Source organism: Hydra viridissima, unplaced genomic scaffold, assembly GCF_058129835.1.
Source record: "Hydra viridissima isolate aposymbiotic clone 2 unplaced genomic scaffold, HvirCarnegie_v1 scaffold_7, whole genome shotgun sequence".
NCBI lineage: Eukaryota > Metazoa > Cnidaria > Hydrozoa > Anthoathecata > Hydridae > Hydra > Hydra viridissima.
In genome coordinates this window covers 16,804,358-16,825,721 of record NW_028324306.1, presented here as the reverse complement: position 1 = coordinate 16,825,721, position 21,364 = coordinate 16,804,358, and the positions used below count along the sequence as shown (strand labels likewise).

Sequence of the window (21,364 nt, the reverse complement as noted above, 5' to 3'; positions counted from 1 at the left end):
CAACAACAACAAAAAAGCTAGAGTTCATAATTCGTCAGGTTCGTAATAAATAAAAATAATGATAAAATAGAAAATTCGTCAGAATTATTTTCTTCTATCTCTAATTTTAAAAGATGGGAGAAAATGAATTGTTAATTTTACTAAGTAATGATTACTTTTAAAATACATTTTGTTTTTAAAATTTTTTTTCAAAATAGTTTTTTTAAATATAAAACATTTAAAGAATAAGTTATTATTTCTTTAAAAAGTAACGATAAAATTTTAAATAATTTTTACTTACAGAAAAAAATCAAAAACTTTCTTTCAACGTTTAAAATGGGAGATAGAACAAAATAATTCTAACCTGACGAATTGAAATAAGTGAAATGACAGGGAAAAAAACTTGTTATTTGAATATAGATATCCCAACAGCTTATTAAAAGTACACCTTTGTCAAAACCTGAAACAGTAGAACTATTGCGGAAAATTCATCACCTTCCATAATTATCTAACACATTTATTGTTGAGTTTTTTCTTGCTATAAATCTGTAAGAGAATAGTATGAGTTTTGATTGAATGTGCATATAATTTCTGGTCCAGTTTTCTGCGATTTTTTATAAATAGCCGATTTGAATTTTCTCTAAAATGAGAGTGAAATAAATATGGCGCATTCTGTCACCAAACCAAACAAATCTTTCCTAGAGCAAGTTCACTCTGAGATCCAAGAATGCTCGTCAAATGAGTGTGTGAAAGATTTATTGACTATAAACAATGATATTCTTTTGTATTGGTCTGAAGTTCAAAAATGCATTTACTCAATTAATCTTTCCAAATTCATGTTAAAAGTGACAAATAAGCTGGGTGATGACAAATATCAGGTATTTGTTTTAAGTAAGTTTTTATCAAAACGAAAGCAATCTCATATACTTAGGTTTTTATTTAGTTTTATAATAAGGCATTTTGAGAAAAAAAAGAAATGAAAAGAAGGAAAATGCTTTTAATTAGTAAAAATAAAGTTGTAAAATAACATCAAAATAATTATTTCCTATTAGATTAAGTGTAAAGGTAATAATTAATAATAGTTACACATAAATTATCATTATATTTATGAACATTTATCATTTTTATTTGTTTAAATCCGAATAATTAAAAAATTTAATATATTTAATAGAGAAACACTTATTTATGCAAAATATAATATTTAAATTACTTGTTACAGTTGTGCTACAATATTAGTACTATGAAAGTTAGCAACTTAATTGTATTACTATCAATTATATTTTTCATTATATTCTAAATTAATTTTTAAACCTATTAATAAAAACTATAGTTTTTTTTAAACCTGAATAGTTAAAGACTTCTTTTATCTAAATTGGTAAACCAATTTTTCCCAATAGAAAATTTCCCTTGTTTCAGTAGTCTCCTTCATTGAAATAAATCTCTTATTTTGACCTTATTGATTATTTAATATAAAATTCTATTGATAATCCTGCTGTTGAGAAAGTTACTGCTGTCTTTACACAATTCATTTTTATATACCTAAGAGGAAAAAGTTCTTAAAGTTTAAAGAAAATTTTATTAAAGTTGCTTTTTTGAATGTTATTTTACTAAGCATTGTTTTTTTTTTTGGTAAGGAAACAAGTGATTATATCTTTTACAATTAATAAGAAACTAATACAATAAAACTAAAGAGAATTTGCAAAATGGAAAGTTTGCCAAACATGGCAATTAAATATTTATGTTTATACTTTGCTAACAAATTTATTAATAGATGATGATCATGACTTAAAAGTGTTTACCTAGTTACAGAATTACTTGTAAAGTTGCTGCTTAAATATTCACTTTCTGCTCCTAATATTTGTTAAAGGTCCTGAATAACCTTAAGAAAAATAGCAAAAATGTGCTGAAAGTTGTATGTTTTTGTTTGCACTATCTTTCTTAAGGTTATTCTAGAATTTTATAAAGGAAGCTTTTTGTAGTTGTTAAAGCAAGTTGCAATTAGATAATTCTGCATCAAATCACCCAAAATTTAGAAAATTTTGAACCATGGGTCCTCAAATTTTTTAAAAACTTCTTTGGCTGTTGCATCTTAAAAAGAAAAGTTAACACATAGAATTTCAGCTAAAAATGTTGAGCGGTTGACAAGATACTGCAATATTGATCTGGTTTCCCTAAATGACCCGATTTTCATAACATTCTGAAAAAATATTTCTCTTAAAAAAAAGAAATAAAAATGGCAAAAATATGAAAATAAACATATATAATTTTTTTTTGATGCTGAATTCAATAAATGTACTTAAAATGCTCAAATATAAAAGGAACATGCTTAAAAGCTAACAAAACAAATAGTTTCTATAAACCAACTTTAGGGCCCAATAACTCAAAACACCCCTGTCAAATTTTTTTTTTTTCTGTTAATATTTTCAGCTGCTTATAATCTTACTAGGCACAAAAGATCTAACTGGAAAAACAACTGAAACATATGGAAATTTAATTTAAAAGATGTATTACTTTTTCAAGAAATTATTTTAAAAAACTTGTAAAAAGAATTATATTTAGTTTATAGACTCTTTAAAAAAAAACAAATTTGTTATATTTAAGGAAGTCTTAATTATATGATAACTTAGTTATTTGATCTTAACAACTGAAAAAAAAAACATCCTGTTTTGCTTTTATATAAAAACTGAATAAGTGTGATATTGATTGGCAGTTGTTTTTAAAATTTTGACAACTATATTTTGTAAAAGTTTATAATAACTAGTTTATAAAAAGTTCAGTTATAAAACAACATTTATTGGTAAATTTTATTTAACAAATTAACAATTTGATATATATATATATATATATATATATATATATATATATATATATATATATATATATATATATATATATATATATATATAAAATTAACAAAATCTATCAGTGTAAAAAATTATACAACAGAGGGATTTTGAAAAGGTTTGAATTATTTCTATATTAAAAAACTTTCCAATCTGTCCAAATTACATTTATTCACTGATGGTTGTTTAGGACAGTACAAAAATTGTAAAAGCTTTTACAATCTATGCCAACTAGAGAGCATATTTGGCTGAATGGAACCTTTTTGCTATGTCCCACAAAAAGTCACCATGCAAAGGGATTGGCGGTACTGTAAAAAGGGTAACAGCACAAGAAAGTTTAAAACGACCATACAGAAACCAAATTCTCACATCAGAAGCTATGTATGAATTTTGTAATGAGAAAATGAAGGTTGTTAACTTCGTTTACATAAAGGGATTGTAACGTGAAGAGCCATGAGAAAGGTACACTGGTGTAACAACTCTACCTGGTACTCATAGCTTTCATCAATTTATACATCTTAGAGATAACAGGGTTAGGGCAAAGAGGTGTAGTAAGGACACTAATTATACAATTATCCACAATCTTAAAAAGAAACAAGATATATTTCAACTTGATACTGTCACTTTAGGTTATTATGTAACTGTAGTCTGTGATGATAAGTGGTGGATCGGCATTGTAACTGAAACCAACTTAGAAGAAGTTGATGCTAAAGTTAAGTTTCTTCACCCAAATGGTCCATCAATCTGTTTTAACTAACCTGAAAGAGATGACTACTGTTTTATTCCCAGCACCAACATATTGAAAAAACTATCTGTTCCACAAGCTTGCTCTAGTTCAGTTAGAAACTATGTGTTTGAAAATGCTGAAATAGAGGAAGTACAAGTAAAATGGGAACAATATTTTTAAATTATGATTAACTTATTTTTACTTTATTTACAAATATTTTTTGAAAATTTCTTGAAGTAATAGATCTTTGAAGTTCCATATGTTTCAGTTGTTTTTCCAGTTAGATCTTTTGTGCCTAGTAAGATTATAAGCAGCTGAAAATATTAACAGCAAAAAAAAATATTTGACAGGGGTGTTTTGAGTTACTGGGCCCTAAAGTTGGTTTGTAAAAAATAGTTGTTTTATTAACTTTTAAGCATGTTCCTTTTATATTTGAGCATTTTAAGTACATTTATTGAATCCAGCATCAAAAAAACATTATATATGTTTATTTTCATATTTTTGCCATTTTTATTTCTTTTTTTTTAAGAGAAATATTTTTTCAGAATCTTATGAAAATTGGGTCATTTTGGGAAACCAGGTCAATATTGTAGTATCTTGTCAACCGCTCAACATTTTTAGCTGAAATTTTGCATGCAATATTTTTTTATAATTAGGAATGTGTCAAAATATAACACAAAAGGAAGACACTTGGTTCAATGGACTGGGTGATTTGATGTGGAATTACCCAATTTTTAAATTTGCATGCAGTTATTTAAAAGGACATTAACTATTTGTACCTGGGTCAGATCATTATATTTCAATCAATTTCAAAAAAACTTTGCGGGGTACAATCTCTGATTTTCCTGATTTTTACATGTCATTATCTACAATATGGAAATTGGTTAAATTTGCAATTGCAGATTAGCCCCCTCGGTTTTTTGAATGGTAAAAATAGGCAACTTAAAAGCCTTGTAACTTTTTTCTAATTTTCAACAAGTAACTCATTTTTTCTAGAACTATTTTCTGGATGTTTCTGTCTTAAAAATAGTGATTTTTATTAACCTGTATCATATTAGAATAAACTATAACCTCAATTTTAGAAAAATTCTGAAAGATGCAAAAAAATGGTAAAATGAAGTCAACCATAGTATTTTTCAAGTCTTCGTTATGTTAGTTTTTCAACAATTCTTCACATATTAGTTTTCTGATTAGCTAAAATTATCTGCAACAAATGGGCAAATTTTAAGCAGCTTGTTACATTTTAGAAATCAAATATATCTAAAAATATATAGTTCACTTGACTAAAAAGTCCCATTTTCAGCCATTTGGAGGTAGCTCATAAATTTTTCTAACACTTTGTATTGATCTAACATTAACAGCAAATAAGACCATTAGGCCTAACTATATAAAAATATTAACATTATAAACTTGTCATGTTCACAACAAAAATGGTATCATTTTTTAATAACCCTATTTTTGAATAGTTAGGGTTGAATAGCATTATTAGAAACCAGTGCCCCTCCAACCAGCCTCCTGGCTTATGTGAGGGATGTCACCTACTATTTGTAGCTTGTTTTACAAAATTTTATATAGCTGCTATAAAAGCTCTTTCTAGTGCAGCACTGTTATTTATGTCAAAAGTAAAATTATAGTTTTTCAAAAATTCTTGTATATTCCCTTAATAATGATAATACATAATAATGTAGTTGATAATTTAACACAAATATATATGATAATTCATTTCATCTTTTTTTTAACAAGATAAGAGTAAAACCCTCTAGTTTTTTTGAGATCAGGCTCATGTAATGTAGTGATAATGTCACTAACTGGATGCCAATGCATATCTGTTGTTATTGGATACTTGGAATAATTGTCAGCTTTTTATAAATAGCTTACACTAACTGTGACACCTTTAAGATCAGTTATCTTTCCAGGGAAGAAATCACCAAAATAATTCTCTAATACTGAATCATTAATATTGGTATCAGTATTGATTGGTTTTTGTGAATTAATACAACTATCTTCCAGCATGTGAAAAATGTCAAATGTACTGTTAATTGATGTTACATCAGCTTTTAAATGCCATGATTGAGGTAAGAGATAATGATATGAGCAAGTTCCTTTGATAGCAGGAAGATTTTTAAATCATTTAGCAAGTTCTTCTTGTGTATTAGCAACTGTTTCGGCTTCAAAAATGCAGAGAAGTTTGAAAAAAATTAACATAAATCATAACTTTTTCAAAAAATATATTTAGTAAGCTCCTGTTATAACAAATCTTTTTCTATACATTTTTCTTTAAAAATTTTTTACAGCAAAGCTCTTTTTATTGTACCACCTATTTTATCACATGCACTTTTTCCATGTGCAGTCCCGAAAAAATGCCAATCTGCTTTTGGTTTATAGTCTTTTTCATGAAAACACATTTTTCAAATTAAACCTAAAATACAATAAGAAATAGCATACCTATTCAGCTAATGGTTATCAAATTTTGACTTAAATTTGAAAAACATCATTTCAAGGGCTGAAAACAGTTTGGTTAGAATAGTTAATTATTAATCAAAATTTTTTTAAAGTTTTGTGGTATAAAATTTAACTTACCTATTTTTATACTGAATTTCATCTTGTATAATAAATGAAAAATTTTCAGCAAAATCCATTTGCGTAAAACACTCCTTTGGCTTCAAGTTTTCTTTGATCTACTAAAAGCATGTCTGGGATTTGCTGAAATAATGATGTTTTGTGAGTTCATATAACTTGACTCTTAACTCTTCTAGAAACTCATCAGGACTCTTAACTATTGTTTCTAAGGAGCACCTACCAGTCTTAAACCGTTGCTTATAAGTTATTTCATTTGCTGAATCCCATACCAGTTCATTTAATGAAACTTCATGAAACACACATGGTTTATTTTCTATTGAACATAATGCTAAGGCCATCAGATCTTTTGACTTTAATTCATTTAATACTTTTACCATAAAATTTTGATTTTGATGGTCGTTACAAACACAGACTCTGTGTATGCCAGATTTTCCAGCAACAATACAACGTTGTGGCCTTAAAAGAACAAATGATGTCAGTTCTACCTGAACTATACCATTGGATTTTGATTCTTCTAACTATTTCTGGTAAAGTTCTGAAAGATTATTAAGATTATATGAGTTGCTTCTGAATGTGTTGTCTACCATCAGCTATCTTTATAGAATACAATGCTTTGCTCTCTGCAATAACATGCTGCTACTATCATCCTCATAAAAGTTGACAATTTAATTTAAAACTTCACAAGTCGAATTTTATAACTTATTATCTCTGTTGATCTCTCACCAAGGATTCCTTTAACATCCCACAAAGCTCTAGCTTGCTTCACCATACATTGAGTTGTTTTAAATTCATTTATTGTTTCCTGAAAAGTCCAATGGACTGGGGCTTATGTGAGCAATTTTCTTTTTTGTGAAATATTAATCTCATAAAAATTTTGTTTAAGCTGTTCTACAATAAAATCTAAAGAAAAATTTTTGAACATACTAATTTGTGTCTCCTCTTGTTCAGATGCATTCAAGCATTCATTTAGCAATTTAACTTTCTTTTTTATTTTATGGTCTACTTTTAGTATACTTATGCTTGATGATCTTTTAACAAAAGACACACCAAATCTAATAAAACAAGGATTTATAGTATCAATTTGTATGACAGAGTTATCAGGTGATATGTAATCTGGGTCATGTTTCTCATCAACTTTCTGTTTACCAGCAACAGAGTAAAAGCAACTTGTTTTGTTACCAGCAACAGAGCAAAAGCTGCATTGTTTTTACTATAATGAATTAATAATAAATGCACTAAGTTGCAATTTTAAACCCACTAATAATGTTAAAATTTAATTAGGAGATTGAGGTGACCAGTTAAGTCTGTTTATCTCATTTTCTTTAGAACCATTTTTAATAATTCCTGTGGTATGTTTTGAAACTTTATCCTCTTTGAAGCTGTATCTTTGTCCTAGTCCTAACTTTTTTTGCTGAATCTTAGAGGTTTCATTACAAGATTCAAAGATATAACTCCTTCATCATGTTTCAATCAAAAAACTTGAAATTACTAACAAATTAGCTTCTTTACCACCTTTTTTATCATAGGGTTTGAATTTGTTAAATTTAGAGCTTCTACTTTTCTCCATACTTGCCTATCAGCTATCAAGAATCTATCTTTATTTTCTTTATTATTTGCCTTTGTTCACAATCATTGAAAATCCTTCTGCAACCTTGTTGTAAGAGATGCTCCAGTTTTCCAATTTTATGCAGATCATCATAGAAAAGTATAGAATTGGAAAAATTTTTACTTTTTAGAGAAAGTTTCCCATTTTTGTTCCTTTACCACAGAGGTACCTGTTTCTTTTTCTTTATCTAAAAGAATTTTGAAAACTTTTTGAAAAAAGTGGAGTAATTAATAGTTAAATATATATTAACTTTAAACACTTACCAAATTTTTCTGAATTAATTTCGAACAGATTCAAGTTTAACCATTAGTTTTGGTTAAACATCAAGATGAAGTATACAATATCATTTTCTTAAAGTAATTTGAAAAAAAAGCTTCTGGACAAAAAGAGTTTTCCTAAAAATTACCAGTCCAATTTCCTGACATTAATTTGTAAAAAAAAATCCAATAATATGTTAAAAATTAAGTAGTTTAATGATCCTTTATTATATTTATTATTTATTTAAAAAAAAAAAGAATATGTTCTTAAATATTTATTAAAAAGTAAATGATATTTATGTAATTATTTAAAATAGTTATATTAAGATTCTATTTACTATTTAATGTTTTATAAATTATTTTTTTTAACCAAATAATTTTTTTGTTGATTTGAAAAGCTATTCTTTTAATTTTAAGATTATTGTATTACACATTTTAAAGCAAATAGATTTGATAAAATTCTGGTCACTTATTTTATATATTTTAAACAGAGTTGCAGCTCTAAAGTTTAACACAATCGTTTTCTACCTGTACTTAAAATGTAAGAACTAATCTAATGTAAAGGATTTTTGTTGATAAATTGGCTGATAGATATTGTTTTAGAGAAATTATGTTTACAAAATGTAATGTTGAGAATAGTAAAATAAAAATGTTAATATAAATTACACTGGTCTGTGTCAAGAAATTTTCCTTGGGGTTTCCTAGGTAGTTCTTAATGAAATTTGCCTTCGAAATCTGAACCAAGCATTCATTTTGCTCAATCAGGTGTATTTTTTTGAGATACAGACTGAGATTTCTAAATAGCATTAAATAGCTCAATGTCTGTTTGACTTTGAGCTAAAGTAGTTGTGTAGTGCTTGCTATCTCCAGGTGATAGTCAGCAGGAGTGGTTCTGTATTGCTATGTATAAACAGTATTAAAAGTAAGCTTTTAAAGCTATATTCATCATTGTCACTTTTTTTACAGGCAAATACACAGCTAAATAATTCATATTTTATAAAAATAAATAAAGTGTAAAAACAGTCCTAATAAATTCTGTTATGTGTGTGGGAAGGTAATTTTTAGTGACCAGCAATGCATAATAACTCCAATAGTAAAATCCCTTTACCTTGCATATTTTGGAATAAGGCTGGGCAATCAAGACAAAAGTTTTGCCCCACTTATGTGTTACAAAGCCTGTGTTGTAGCCTTAAGACGCAGGAGTGAGGGGAAAACAAACTGTCTACTTTTGCATGACCAATCTTCATGGTAAGATAATTATTATTTTAAAAGATGAAGACAAATCCAATCATATAAATCTTTTGGCAGCCTATTAAAATTCTAATTGTATGTAAAAGTTGTGGATTTTCCGCAATTAAGTTTATTTAAGATATGTAAATCAAGTCTGTTAAACCTTTTTTCAGGTGTCAATAAGAAGAACAAGCCCTTTTGTTTATCCTGATATTCATTCTTCCATTAAACCATTACCACAGGGTACAGGAGTTACACTGACACATTTGTGACCTTAGCCTTCATTTAACATGACTTTGCTGAGACCACTCACTCAAAGTAAATTAAATAACTTGGCCAGAGATCTTGGTCTTCATAAAGAGAACACACAACTTCTTGCTTTTTATCTTAGTGAAAGCAACCTCCCCTCTAAAGACACTTCTTACTTTTGGTTTAGAAAAAGAGAATAAATATTTTGAAGGTTTTTTGCAGTTGATTCTTTTAGCTCTTTGCAATAATATAAGACTTAATTGAGGCACTTGGTATTTCTTACCAACCAAGCGAATGGAGGCTTTTTATTGATTCTTCTAGCAGAAGCCTAAAGACAGCTCTCTTACATATGAGCAATAAAATAGCATCTGTACCTATTGGTTATTCAGTTAGTTAATAAAAAGCTACAAGAATGTTAAATTATTAATCTAGTCAAGTACTTCATCCACAATTGACTAATATGTGTTAGTATGTGTTTCATAAGATGTTAGTAAGTTTAAAGTTAAAAAAGGAGTTAAATTGAGTCATAGTTTGATTTTTTTTCCCAGTTTGGAAATAGTTTTTTTTATTAAATAGCTTTGTTGAAAATGACATTTTTCTTGAAAAACAATGTTTTTCTAAAAATAATGAGAGTGCTGTATCTCAAAAACCTGATCTGAATAAGCAAAATGATTGACATATTTGGACTTAGGAGGTCAATTTTCAGTAGGGATTACCTAAGAAACCCCCAGAAACAGAAAATCTTTTTTAAACACAGGCCAGTGTTATCTGTCTGAATTTTTTATGTAAGCTCTTGCCATCCCTAGATTGGTGTATTTTAAGTGGTTCACAAAATATTATCTAATTTAGATTTTGCGAACGTCAGTATCACCCTTGTTTGATGTTTCTTCAATTAAATGTAGTAGAACTGGCCATCATGCATTAGTTTATGGAGAACATGGAATTGGTGTTGTGGAGTTGCCTCGAATGTGGGGTGAAGATGGGATTTATGAAGGAGGGAAAGCAGTTATCCATTGCAAGTATTAAGTTTCTTTTTTGTGAAATATTAATCTCATTATAAAAATTTTATTTAAGCTGTTCTACAATAAAATCTAAAGAAAAAGATAAGACACAAAATCCAATGCTTAACATATATACAGTTCGAAATTTAAAAAGACAAAAAAAAGACAAAAAAAAAGTATTAGTTTAAGCTGCATTTCAAAATGTATATAATAGAACATATATAGAAAATTCTTTGCATTACAGTCATTTATAAACATCTTTTATTTGCAAACAATCATTTGTTCTTGTGTTTTATTATGAGTTAATTATTACTGTAAATATCTTGGAACTTTAGCTTTGTATATAAATTGGTAAGATTAGTAAGAAAAAATATCAGTATTTAGGCGAAGATTGCAAAACCATTTTTAATGTGACATTGAAAGCTGTTTCAGTAAGATAAAAGCACATACATCGATACATCGGTACATCGGTACATCGATACATTGGTACATCGATACATTGGTACATTGATACATTGGTACATCGATACATCGGTACATCAATACATTGGTACATTAATAGATTTTAAAGTAATCCTTACATTCAGAGGGAGTGAAGAATTTTTTTTGCATGTAGTTGGAGTTGGTATGTAATTTGATAAGAGTTACTGGTTTAACAAGTTTTATTTGTCTTGATCTTATAAATGGAGCTTTTTCAGTTTACCAACAACTGTATGGCAGGAAAGGAAAAAAAGATTTTGCAAAAAATATTTACAACTTATAGGCAGTAGGGTTAATTACAGTTAATTAGGGTAAAACAGAACACTTTCAACATTTTTCAAGACAATTTTAATTCTTAATATATTTTGTTACAATTGCTCTGAATTTTAGTACAAGTAAATAAACAAAATAGCTTGATGGATGTTTAAATCATGCAGCTACTCAAACAGACTAGATTAGTGTCTATATTCATTTAAAGTACAAGTGTGTGCATATGTATGTATGTATGTATGTATGTATGTATGTATGTATGTATGTATGTATGTATGTATGTATGTATGTATGTATGTATGTATGTATGTATGTATGTATGTATGTATGTATGTATGTATGTATGTATGTATGTATAACTAACACATTGGTAGCCATTGTATTTCAGAAAACACAGAAATTTCTCTATTGTTGTTTGACTTTGTGGCAATACTGCTTGTACTACTACTATTACTGTATATACTTCTTTTACTCTCATAGAATGACTATACTTGATGAGTCTTTTTATACACATTATTCATCTTTAAAAATCCTTCAAGTACAATGGTACAGTGGAAGCCCTAACAATACTCATGTAGTGGTGTTGACAAATGATAACAGTATAAGGTGTTTCTTTAACGCAATAAAGCTGTTTGTTTTTTTTTTGTTTACTTTCATATTTTTAAATAATGGACTTTTAGTTGGAATTTATGCTTGTATAACAATTAACATTTATAATAGATAATATATATTTACAGATTCTATGATACCTGTTATCCTGAACAACCTATATTAAGACTTTCATTATTCAATGTAAGTGGAGACCCATATAGATCAAGCAGTTGTTTTTCTGGTGTTTGCGGTGAAACTGCTATAGATTTTGACATCGCTCTTCCCAAAATCGATAAAAATGGAAATGCAATATATCCTATATATATCATGCAAGAAAGTGGTGATGTATGGGTATTGTACTGCAAGTTTGCACAAAACAGGTTTTAAATTTTTTTAATCAAATTTTAGATAAGTATTATTGCATCTTATAAAATGCTCCAGCAGATAGCATTCAATATCAAAAGAAAATTTATTTAAGCTAACACTTTCGTGATTACAGAAAAGGAAAAAAAAAGGAAATTTAAAATTTGGACCAATGATAATTTTGATTGTATGTCAAAGTGCGTTTTCCAATATCAATATTTGCAATATTTAGAATCAAAGTTTTAAATCAGATATTGATGACATTTAAAATGCAAAAGCAAGCTAAAATACAAATATAGCTATTGAGATTTTTTCCATTGTTGATTATAACAAGTTATAAAAAGTTTTTTGTTTTTAAAATAAAGCAACAAAAGGTTTTTAAAAAAATTAGTAGTTTTACAAAAAATAAACTAACAAAAGACTTTATCAAATTATTTCAGGATAATTCATCTGGTCCTAAATATTTCAAGATAATTCATCTTGATTTAAATCAATCTAGTTAAAAAGTTTAAGTTTACAGTTTCTAGACACATTTTGCAATAAATTTAAAACACTTTAAATATTTGATTGCCTATCTTTATGTTTTAGAAGATTTCACCTAAGCAGTTTATTGCAATTTTAAGGGTGTTTTAAGATATTTTTTATATTTTATTTTAAGATATTTGATTTAACCTATATTATTTAAGTTATTATGTTAAGTTTTTTTTTTAAGGCTTCAGGTTGAACATCAAGGGCCATTGATTATGAATCCTCCATCTCAAGATAACTATGGTTGTGATTATAGCAGTTTGTTATGTATGGAGACAACACCAACCACCATAATGATGGCATCAAAAAAAGGTGTCATCCATCACTGTTTGGTTCTAGAGGATACCGATGATAGTGTAAGTTCACAAATATAGCACATGTTTGGTTTAACATCATATGAATAATAAATGTTGTTTATTTGTTGATTTTTCTGTTTTTAAACAGCTGTTTTTCCTATAAATTATTATTCAATTGCTGCAGTGGTTGAAAATGCAACAAATAATTTTGATAATTCACAAAAGAATCATCACAAATGCATATTAAATTTGCTCATTTAATTTAAATATACTTGATGTATTTTTTATATAAACTATTTCTCAATGTGTTAAACTAAAAATGTTATTATTAATATTATTATTTTATTATTTTGATATATAACTATTACTTGTCTTTATTTGTCTAAAATTTTTATATACAATTTTTGTGTTGAAAAATCTTGGCTTTACTATATTTTCATGATGAAGTTTTTTTTTAACTTTTAAATTTAAGTGTTAAGATACTCATTTTTCTTAAGCAAAATGATCCTGATGGAATCTTAGTAAAAAACTCAGAAGCATTGTATGTGTATGAGTCTGTACAACTTGATCTAACATTATTACCTTCAGCTGAGCAAGAAAATGAGCCAAATACCTCACATCTTCTGCTTAAAAAAGGTAAACTTAAAATTAAGTTGGTAAATCAACTGATTTTGATTTTAATTTATATAACCATATTTAAGTTTCGACCCAATTCTAAAATCAACATTTATTTCAAGTTTACTACTTGAACAGAAATTTTCAACTCCATCAAAAAAATGTTTAAAAAATGTATAATACTAATATTTTTTTTTTCCTTTTGTTTAAGAATAAAATGGTTTTAAATTTAAAAAAAAAAAGCTTTTATTGATAAAAATTAGGACAGAAAATTTTGCTCTAATAAAAAAATGATAATAAAAAAGTCTTAAAAAATAATGTATAATAAAAAAAACATAAAAATACTTTAGACAGAAACCTTTTACAAAATGCTTTTTCCGTATTTAATTTACAATCAACTAATGGGTGATAACTAAAAAATCCAACTAACGAATCGTTAGAATATATGTTGTTGATATATAATATCAATTTTTTCAATATGACCTTATTAAAGTATATTTAATTTTTGTTTTAACAGGCTTGATTAAATATTTTTATTATTTTAGATCTTTGAATAAAATGAACAATAAATAAGCATGTCTAAGTGAGCAGATATACAAGTGTTATTCGGACAATAAACCTGAAGGCAAAATGTTTAGAGAAGTTGCTTGTTTATATCTGTATGTCTGACAAAGGGATAAGTGAGCCTGTATTCAGAAAAAGCGGTGAACTAGGAAATTTACTTAAATGAGTGCATCAATAAAACTATTCCATTCATTTAAAAAAAATTGTTTTGATAACAAATATATATTTGGCCTTATCTGGCAACACCACATCCCTAAATAGTTGTTGACTATGAAAACATTAACTTTATGAAGAAATAATAACCTTGCAAAACCTCCAGAAAAATCTGAAATTGAAGACTTTTGGGTACATTAAAAAAAAAAGTATACATGCAAAATTGGCGAGCTAAAAATGTCAATCGATTGCATAACAAAATAATGTATAGCCTTATAAAACTGGGCTTTAATACTGTGTATATGTGGGCCAACTCAATAATATTTGTATGAATGATGTTATTGAAAAACATTGATGCCGTGATTGAAGTATTCAAAAATTATCTATTAAATTAAGAGAGAAATCTTCTTTCAAAATTAGTTGGATTTTTTTTAGTTATCGCGCCCATCATAATGTTGTTAAGAACTTGCTAATTGCAATTTTATTAAAAAAGATGTCTGAAGGTTCTCATAAAATCACCTACAAAAAAAATTCTGATTGGTTGCAATAAAATTCTTTGATGAAAAACTTACATTCAACCGACAAGTTTGCATTTAACCTTTTAGTATTTTAAGCTCATTTATTTGAAAAACACTTTTTCTTAATTTTTTTGAATTTTATGATTGGTTTTTCTTGGCAAATGCATATTTGACAAACTTCTCTCAGTAATTTTATGTGTATAACTATTTCTGTTTTGCTTCTTTTCAGCAAAAACCACTTGTACCAACTCTTTTCTAAGTCTCTACTGTATGCAACTATTTTATAAACAATTCAAAATTATAATTTGTTTTTTTTCATGTTTTTGCGTATTTTAAATGGAGTAATTCCTGTTGTATTTGATATGAAAATCTAAAAATTTGTTGAAAAATTATAAATTGAATAAATTTATAAATTTATAAATTTATAAAGTTATAAATAGTAAAACAATTTCAATAAGTTTTATTAAAATTCATTTTATTATTTGGAGATTTTTTTTTGATAATTTTTAAATGTTTAAGAATTCATCAAGTTTATAATCTAAAAAATGATCAATAAAAATGATGCCGCTTAGAAGATTGAAAATATGAGCAGTGCGGAGAGATTTAATATCAAGCTTCACTTTTAACTCTTATTGGGTTTCTTTAATCAAATTGTAAGCAGAGCTTTATGATCATTGTTAATTTCCTTACACTTTGATATTTGAAACTCAACAGAAGCTAAGAAATGCCAGTGAAAATGCTGAAAGCCTAAATAAAGTTTTCAAGAAATATTAGTTGTATTCATAATTCATTTAGAATACAGCTACTGTCACCAAACCTTTCTCTAACTGAATATTTATGCATAGTATACATTTGCCATATTGGAAACTGAGATAAAGTCAGGAGTTTATTTAAGGTTTTAGTAAAAAAAGGGTTCAAAAATCATTAAAATTTTTTCCATTATTTGATTTGATGGTCTGAGATACTAAATGGTATACACTAAGGAAGTATCTCTATTTACATAATTCTGTTTTATGGATTATTTTATTTATGTCTGTAAAAAATTAAATAGGTTGCATTGAGGAAAATATATTGTGAAAATGTAAAATGCTAAGGAAAAGTCTGGGATTTTATTTTTACAAAGCTGGTGGCTATCCTGATATTACTAATTTTGAATTAATTGAAATTTTTAAAGAAATTAGTAAAAACAAGTATTAATGATGGACTAAAATTCCATCATAAAATGAGATTTTAAAATTTAAAGTCTTTTTTTTTTCTTTAGACAAGAATCGAAATGATTGTTATACAGCATTGAGTAACGGAGGAGTGCATTTTATAAACTTACCATGGATCGAAGATCTTAACGTCTTATTAGCTAATGGTGTGTTGTTCAGTTCAAATTATTTTTTTAAGTTAATTTTTACAACATTTATTTTATTGTTTTGATATCTTTCAAATGAATAAAAAAAGATGCTGATTGTGAAGATGTCGCAATTGAGATTCCAGCAGAAGTTTCATATCTTCTTTGCACTCAGCCCTCTTCAAACAGGTATTGGATTGGTTTTTCTACTTCCTTTTTTTTAGACCACTGTTATATTGATTGATGATAGCTAAACATATGAGTACTAATATTTATGTTATGCTGTGTATGCTTTATATTTGTAATTTTAATTTTTTAAAAAAAAATTTTGCTGAAAAATTTTTTGTATACAAAACTATTCTTATGATTGCAAGTAATTAAAAAATCAGTTCTAAGGAGTAAAGAATCATCAGTTTATTCTTTTATGAAATGAAATTCTAATGTTATTCATTTATTTCTAGTTTGATATCTGCTATTACTGGTTGTGTATTTGCAATTGATAGTAGTCTTTTGTGTCTTCTTAACTCTGGTGAATTTACAAAGCTTTCGATTCCTAGGTATATTGTTTATTGATTGATTATAGCTAAATATATGAGTACTAATATTTATGTTGTGCTGTGTATGCTTTATATTTGTAATTTTAATCTTTTAAAAAAAAATTTTGCTGAAAAATTTTTTGTATACAAATTGTCAATTGTTTCAGATTGAGCTCACATGTATGGGAAGCTCCAAAAAGGTGAGTTTTTGTTTCTTTTGAATATGAAAAAACTTTGAAAGATCATTTTGAATTTTATTTGAATCACTCCGAATTTCTCACTTTTTGTAATCAACAGTATATAAATTCATTTGACCATCGTTTGATAACAGTTAATGTAAGTTTAATTGCCTGTCTTCACTATTAATACATTTTTAACAAACAAGCTCAACAATTTCATCTTCCCTATCTATATTATTAATGCATAATAATGATAATTTTAAATTGTAAATTTACTAAAAATGATAATTTCAAATTATATGTAGATACGTAAGAATCAAAGCTAAAAACATATTAGTATTAGTAATAACTTAATTCAAAGTGAATTGTGATAACTTTAATTGAGTCAGTCTATTGTTTTGCTTTACAAATTTTAGTACTAGTGTTTCTACATTCCATTCTCCGTTGCGTCAGCTTCGCGGTACTGGTTCTTTTGATGTTCACATCGCAAAGATATTAAAAAGAAATTCCACTCTTCCATTAATAAGATGTGCAGAAGGTAACAGAACATTGCCTGCAGATGAATATTACAAGCTACTGACAACAACAACCCAAATTCTTCGTGAAGAATATTTACAAAAAATGATGCATGCAAAAATTGAGCTTGAAAAAAGGTTTTTTAACTTTTTTGTGTTGTAAATATTTCCAGTGTATGCATACTGATTATCAAATCTTCTTTTTAGAATAAAGATTTTGACAATGAAAAAAGAAGAACAGATTGCTGAAATAAACTCGTTGAAGCTAAACTTAAACTTAGATGAAGCTAGCGAAAATTTGGCAGTCAAACTTGAAATTGCACAAGAGAATATGCAAAGGATAGTTGAAAGGTTTTGTTTAACTTATAGTCAGTTTTCTAGCTTTCCCATAAGTCATGAGCAACTTATAAAGTCCTCAATATTACTGTCTTGACACCTCTGACTCAATTGACAATATAGACCAGAGTTATTAGTCTGACATCTGTCATTACAGATCTATTGAATGTTTTAATAAATTTATGTTTGCTGAACTTAAATCTACTGTTGCAGCAGTAAGAGAGATAGGAAATCTAAATACAAGTTTCAGGTGCCATAAAAAATATTTTACTATTTTGAACATAAACTTTCACTGTGAACACTAAAAATTATTTTCTTTTTCTTTTTAATTAAAAAACTTTTGGTGTAACAGTCATTGTTTTGAAGTTTAGGTTGGGGGTTGTTCGTCTTAATATCAGGTCGTCAGCTGCAGTTCTCTCCAATGAAGAAAAAGAATGGCACACAGAACTAAAACAAACAAATGAAAAGCTAAACAAATTAAGAAGATTGGTGGAAGCGGTAAGAAGTTGTTTTTTGGAAAAACCACTAAAAGGTTTATTGTTATTAGTTTTTGTTTATTCTCAGTTTTTTTAAAAATACATAAAACAAAAAAATGCATAATCATTACATAGCAAATTGCAACTGGCATATTATTCCCTTGGCTAGAGCTGTACACATAATGTTTTTTTCTGTAAAGATTTTTTAGAAATACTAGAAAAAGTAGCAAAATGTTTCATGAAAATAACGTTGCCCAAACCTCTCTGAACATAATATTAAAAAGTAAAAAGAGGAACATTTTTTTCCAAAAATACCAATTACAATGATTATTATTGGTCTGAGAGAACTTTCCCTAATCAATGTCCGTGATTCAAGCTTGAAAACAAAACAAAAAAGTCTCAAGCAGAATTTTGTAGATTGAAACATTTGATAGATGCACTTTTTGTTGTAGATATGTGGCAGTGCTTTATCTGTCATTTTTGAAGGAAAAACATTAAAATTTTAATATTGTTTATCTAATTATAATGACACAGTTCAGTCATCCATCAAAAATGTCGAAATATTTTAATAGATCAGCATGACCGCTTTTAAACGTTGCTCATTACGAAGAATGAGGTTTTATTTATAGCTCATAATCCTTAATTTATATTTATTATTGTTTTATCTTTTCACTGAAGACAAAAGATTTTTCTTTAACTTCTTGTTCATATATTGTACCCGCCTCATATGCTTATCCAGTACATCTAATCACAGGGGGCGAGCATACATGTGCTTATCCAGTACATCTAATATCACAGGGGGCGAGCATACATGTGCTTATCCAGTACATCTAATATCACAGGGGGCGAGTATACATGATAAGAGGATCTTGTTTTCAATAAACTTAAAATGTCTAGAATGTATACCATGTTGCCAAAATATATCAATTACAACTGGGCTTGCCAAGCTCATGCACCTAAATAAAGTATTTAATTTTTAAACTACAATTTCTCCACTAAACTAGCTCCTCTTCTGGCAACATCGTCTGACCAACATTTTTCAAACGTGCACTGTCATTAGAGATTGTGAGCGTTCTCGTTATTAGTTACCGAAAGTAAAATATCACAGTAGTGCTTTGAAAGGTTTTCGGAAGAGTTTATCGTAAATCAGCGGACATTTTTGTAATTTGAGGACGTAGTAAGCTGCTATAGCCAGATATCAATTTGTTTTAGTATTTTGCTGGACTATTCCCGCCACTTAAACTTTATTTTTCATCAGACTTTGCGTGTGTTCTTTACGCGGTGTTGTAAAAAAAACTGTTTAAATTTATAATTAACCGTAAACGTATCTGTTATCAAAGTATTGGACTTTAATCTTTTAACCTCTTTGGACCATGTTGATTAAATTCTGTTTTGATTATAAATTATTTTCTGGATAATCATCCGGAGACTTAAATTTATGCGTGATAGCAGTCTTTAGTTTCAGCTTTTTAATTCTGTTTGATCCATTTTTGTAAAAGCCTTTTTTGTCCAATACTTTGGCGATATTTACTTTCTGATTGGTTCGTTTAATACATCTATAAGTAATCTCGTAAACCAGATTTATGAACAAATTTTCATTTTTGTTTGATTGCCCGTCCTTCTAATCCCAGTCCTGCAATTACTAATTAGGCGCAAACTGCTGTTTAACAAAGGTTTAAAATCTTTTTTTGTCGTGAAATAGAGGAAATAATTTTATTTTTTAGGTGAAGAGTAAACAGCAAGATGTAATTTTAAAAACAATTCCAAGAACTCCAACAAAAACTGTTAAATCAGATTTGCAGAACAACTTGTCAGCTTCACAGTTGATAAAAATACGGCGTGTACTAAAGGAACAGTGAGTTTTTTTTTCGAATCCAGTTGTGAACTTTGTACGAGGTCTTCTTAACATTCTACTTCTTTTGGTTCAATGAAATTTAACCTATCAGTCATCTGAAATAAAAGATTTACAATTGATCATTTCATGATATATCGATTGTCAAGATTTTTTTTTTTTATTTTTTGGAAGTGCAAAAAAAAAAAAATGTTTTTAATAGTTTATAATAATTTTTTTTTTTCTTGAGAATTTTTTACTTTTGTTAGGGAGATAAACATCGCAAAACTGGTAGAAGAAACAAATTCTCTCTCGTTAAAGCTAAGTACCTAGCAACAGTATATGGGGATTTGTTACCTAACAGCAATCTTTTCTATTGGAGAACTTTGACAAATGTTGAGATGTCATTGGAGAATTTAGACAAACGAAAAAATTGAAATCAGATGATTGACGTTGAAATCAGAATTGAAATCAGATGATTGACGTTGAAGTCCGAACAAAATGTAAATTCCGAAAATAAAAACTCTAAATGAAGATCTTTCTTTTAAAATGGTAACCATTGAGCATTATTAAATAAAGAATTTTTTTTTTTAAGTTTTACTAAGAGTTTTTTTGATATTATGATCAAAGAGTAAACGATTTGTTTGTTTGTTTTGTTGTTGTTTTTTTTTCAGTATTTTCGTTCTTAAAAGAATTAAGCACATCATTTTTGAGTCCTATACTCTTTTCAAACGAAACATGCGCCAAAATGTGCGACAAACAAGATATTATTCACATATCCCATTTTATTTGCACTTTAACGGTGTCACTAGAAAGCGAAGTTAACTAACCAATATTTTTTTTTGTGGTATGAAATCTGTTTTTTTGTGGTATATTAAAAAAACGGCCGTTCTAAAGTTCTTATGAGAAAAAAATGCGATGAATTAAAGAAGAAACATTAAAATTAAATATTGAAATTTGTTTTAAAAAATAAAAATTTATTGCTTGAGAAATTCTAACTTAGTTTCTCATAATATTCAAAATCTTACTAAAAACGTAAAAATTGATATTTTTATTTAGTTTTCCATACTTGGTTTAGCAGCAGGTTAAGATGACTTTGACTTTGCGTTTTCCATTTTTGTTTGATCTGCTCTTTTGTTTTTCGTTTTTCTTAAATCTTTTTGTTTTCTTCTTTCTCTTTTTCTTTATTTTTCTTTTCTTCGTCCTCTCTTTCATGTATTTCTAAAATTTCGTCACTCGTAAATAAAACTATTAATTTTCTTACATTGTCTCTTTATTTTGCGTTTTGTGTTTAATTGGCAC

The 21,364-nt window shown here is 27.4% G+C and overlaps 1 protein-coding gene and 1 pseudogene across 2 annotated transcripts; both read left to right on the top strand.

Annotated features, from left to right (window-relative positions):
* The first annotated feature begins 579 nt into the window (after positions 1-579).
* LOC145184296 (nucleoporin 88-like) lies at positions 580-20,716 on the top strand. 2 transcript variants are annotated; one of them, XM_090092031.1, is made up of 15 exons: positions 580-857; positions 10,321-10,490; positions 11,703-11,828; positions 11,960-12,193; positions 12,889-13,060; positions 13,498-13,636; positions 16,112-16,210; positions 16,300-16,378; positions 16,651-16,746; positions 16,893-16,925; positions 17,321-17,557; positions 17,627-17,770; positions 18,127-18,253; positions 19,956-20,086; positions 20,332-20,716. In XM_090092031.1, exons 1-15 carry the CDS (start codon positions 642-644, stop codon positions 20,393-20,395), a joined length of 2,067 nt encoding a protein of 688 aa, XP_089948157.1. In that variant the 5' UTR covers positions 580-641; the 3' UTR covers positions 20,396-20,716. The 2 variants fall into 2 exon arrangements, with proteins under 2 accessions (XP_089948157.1, XP_089948158.1); XM_090092032.1 differs by having other exon boundaries at positions 627-857; positions 10,321-11,097.
* On the top strand, positions 1,683-5,566 carry LOC149886390 (uncharacterized; annotated as a pseudogene).
* Positions 20,717-21,364: the final 648 nt, after the last annotated feature.

Bases quoted from the DNA above. Each gene is read 5' to 3' on its own strand.
- LOC145184296 (XM_090092031.1), top strand. From the start codon at position 642: ATGGCGCATTCTGTCACCAAACCAAACAAATCTTTCCTAGAGCAAGTT. The intron at 13,061-13,497 runs GTAAGTTCACAA...ATTTTTCTTAAG, and splicing joins TAGAGGATACCGATGATAGT to CAAAATGATCCTGATGGAAT. The intron at 16,211-16,299 runs GTGTGTTGTTCA...GAATAAAAAAAG, and splicing joins TAACGTCTTATTAGCTAATG to ATGCTGATTGTGAAGATGTC.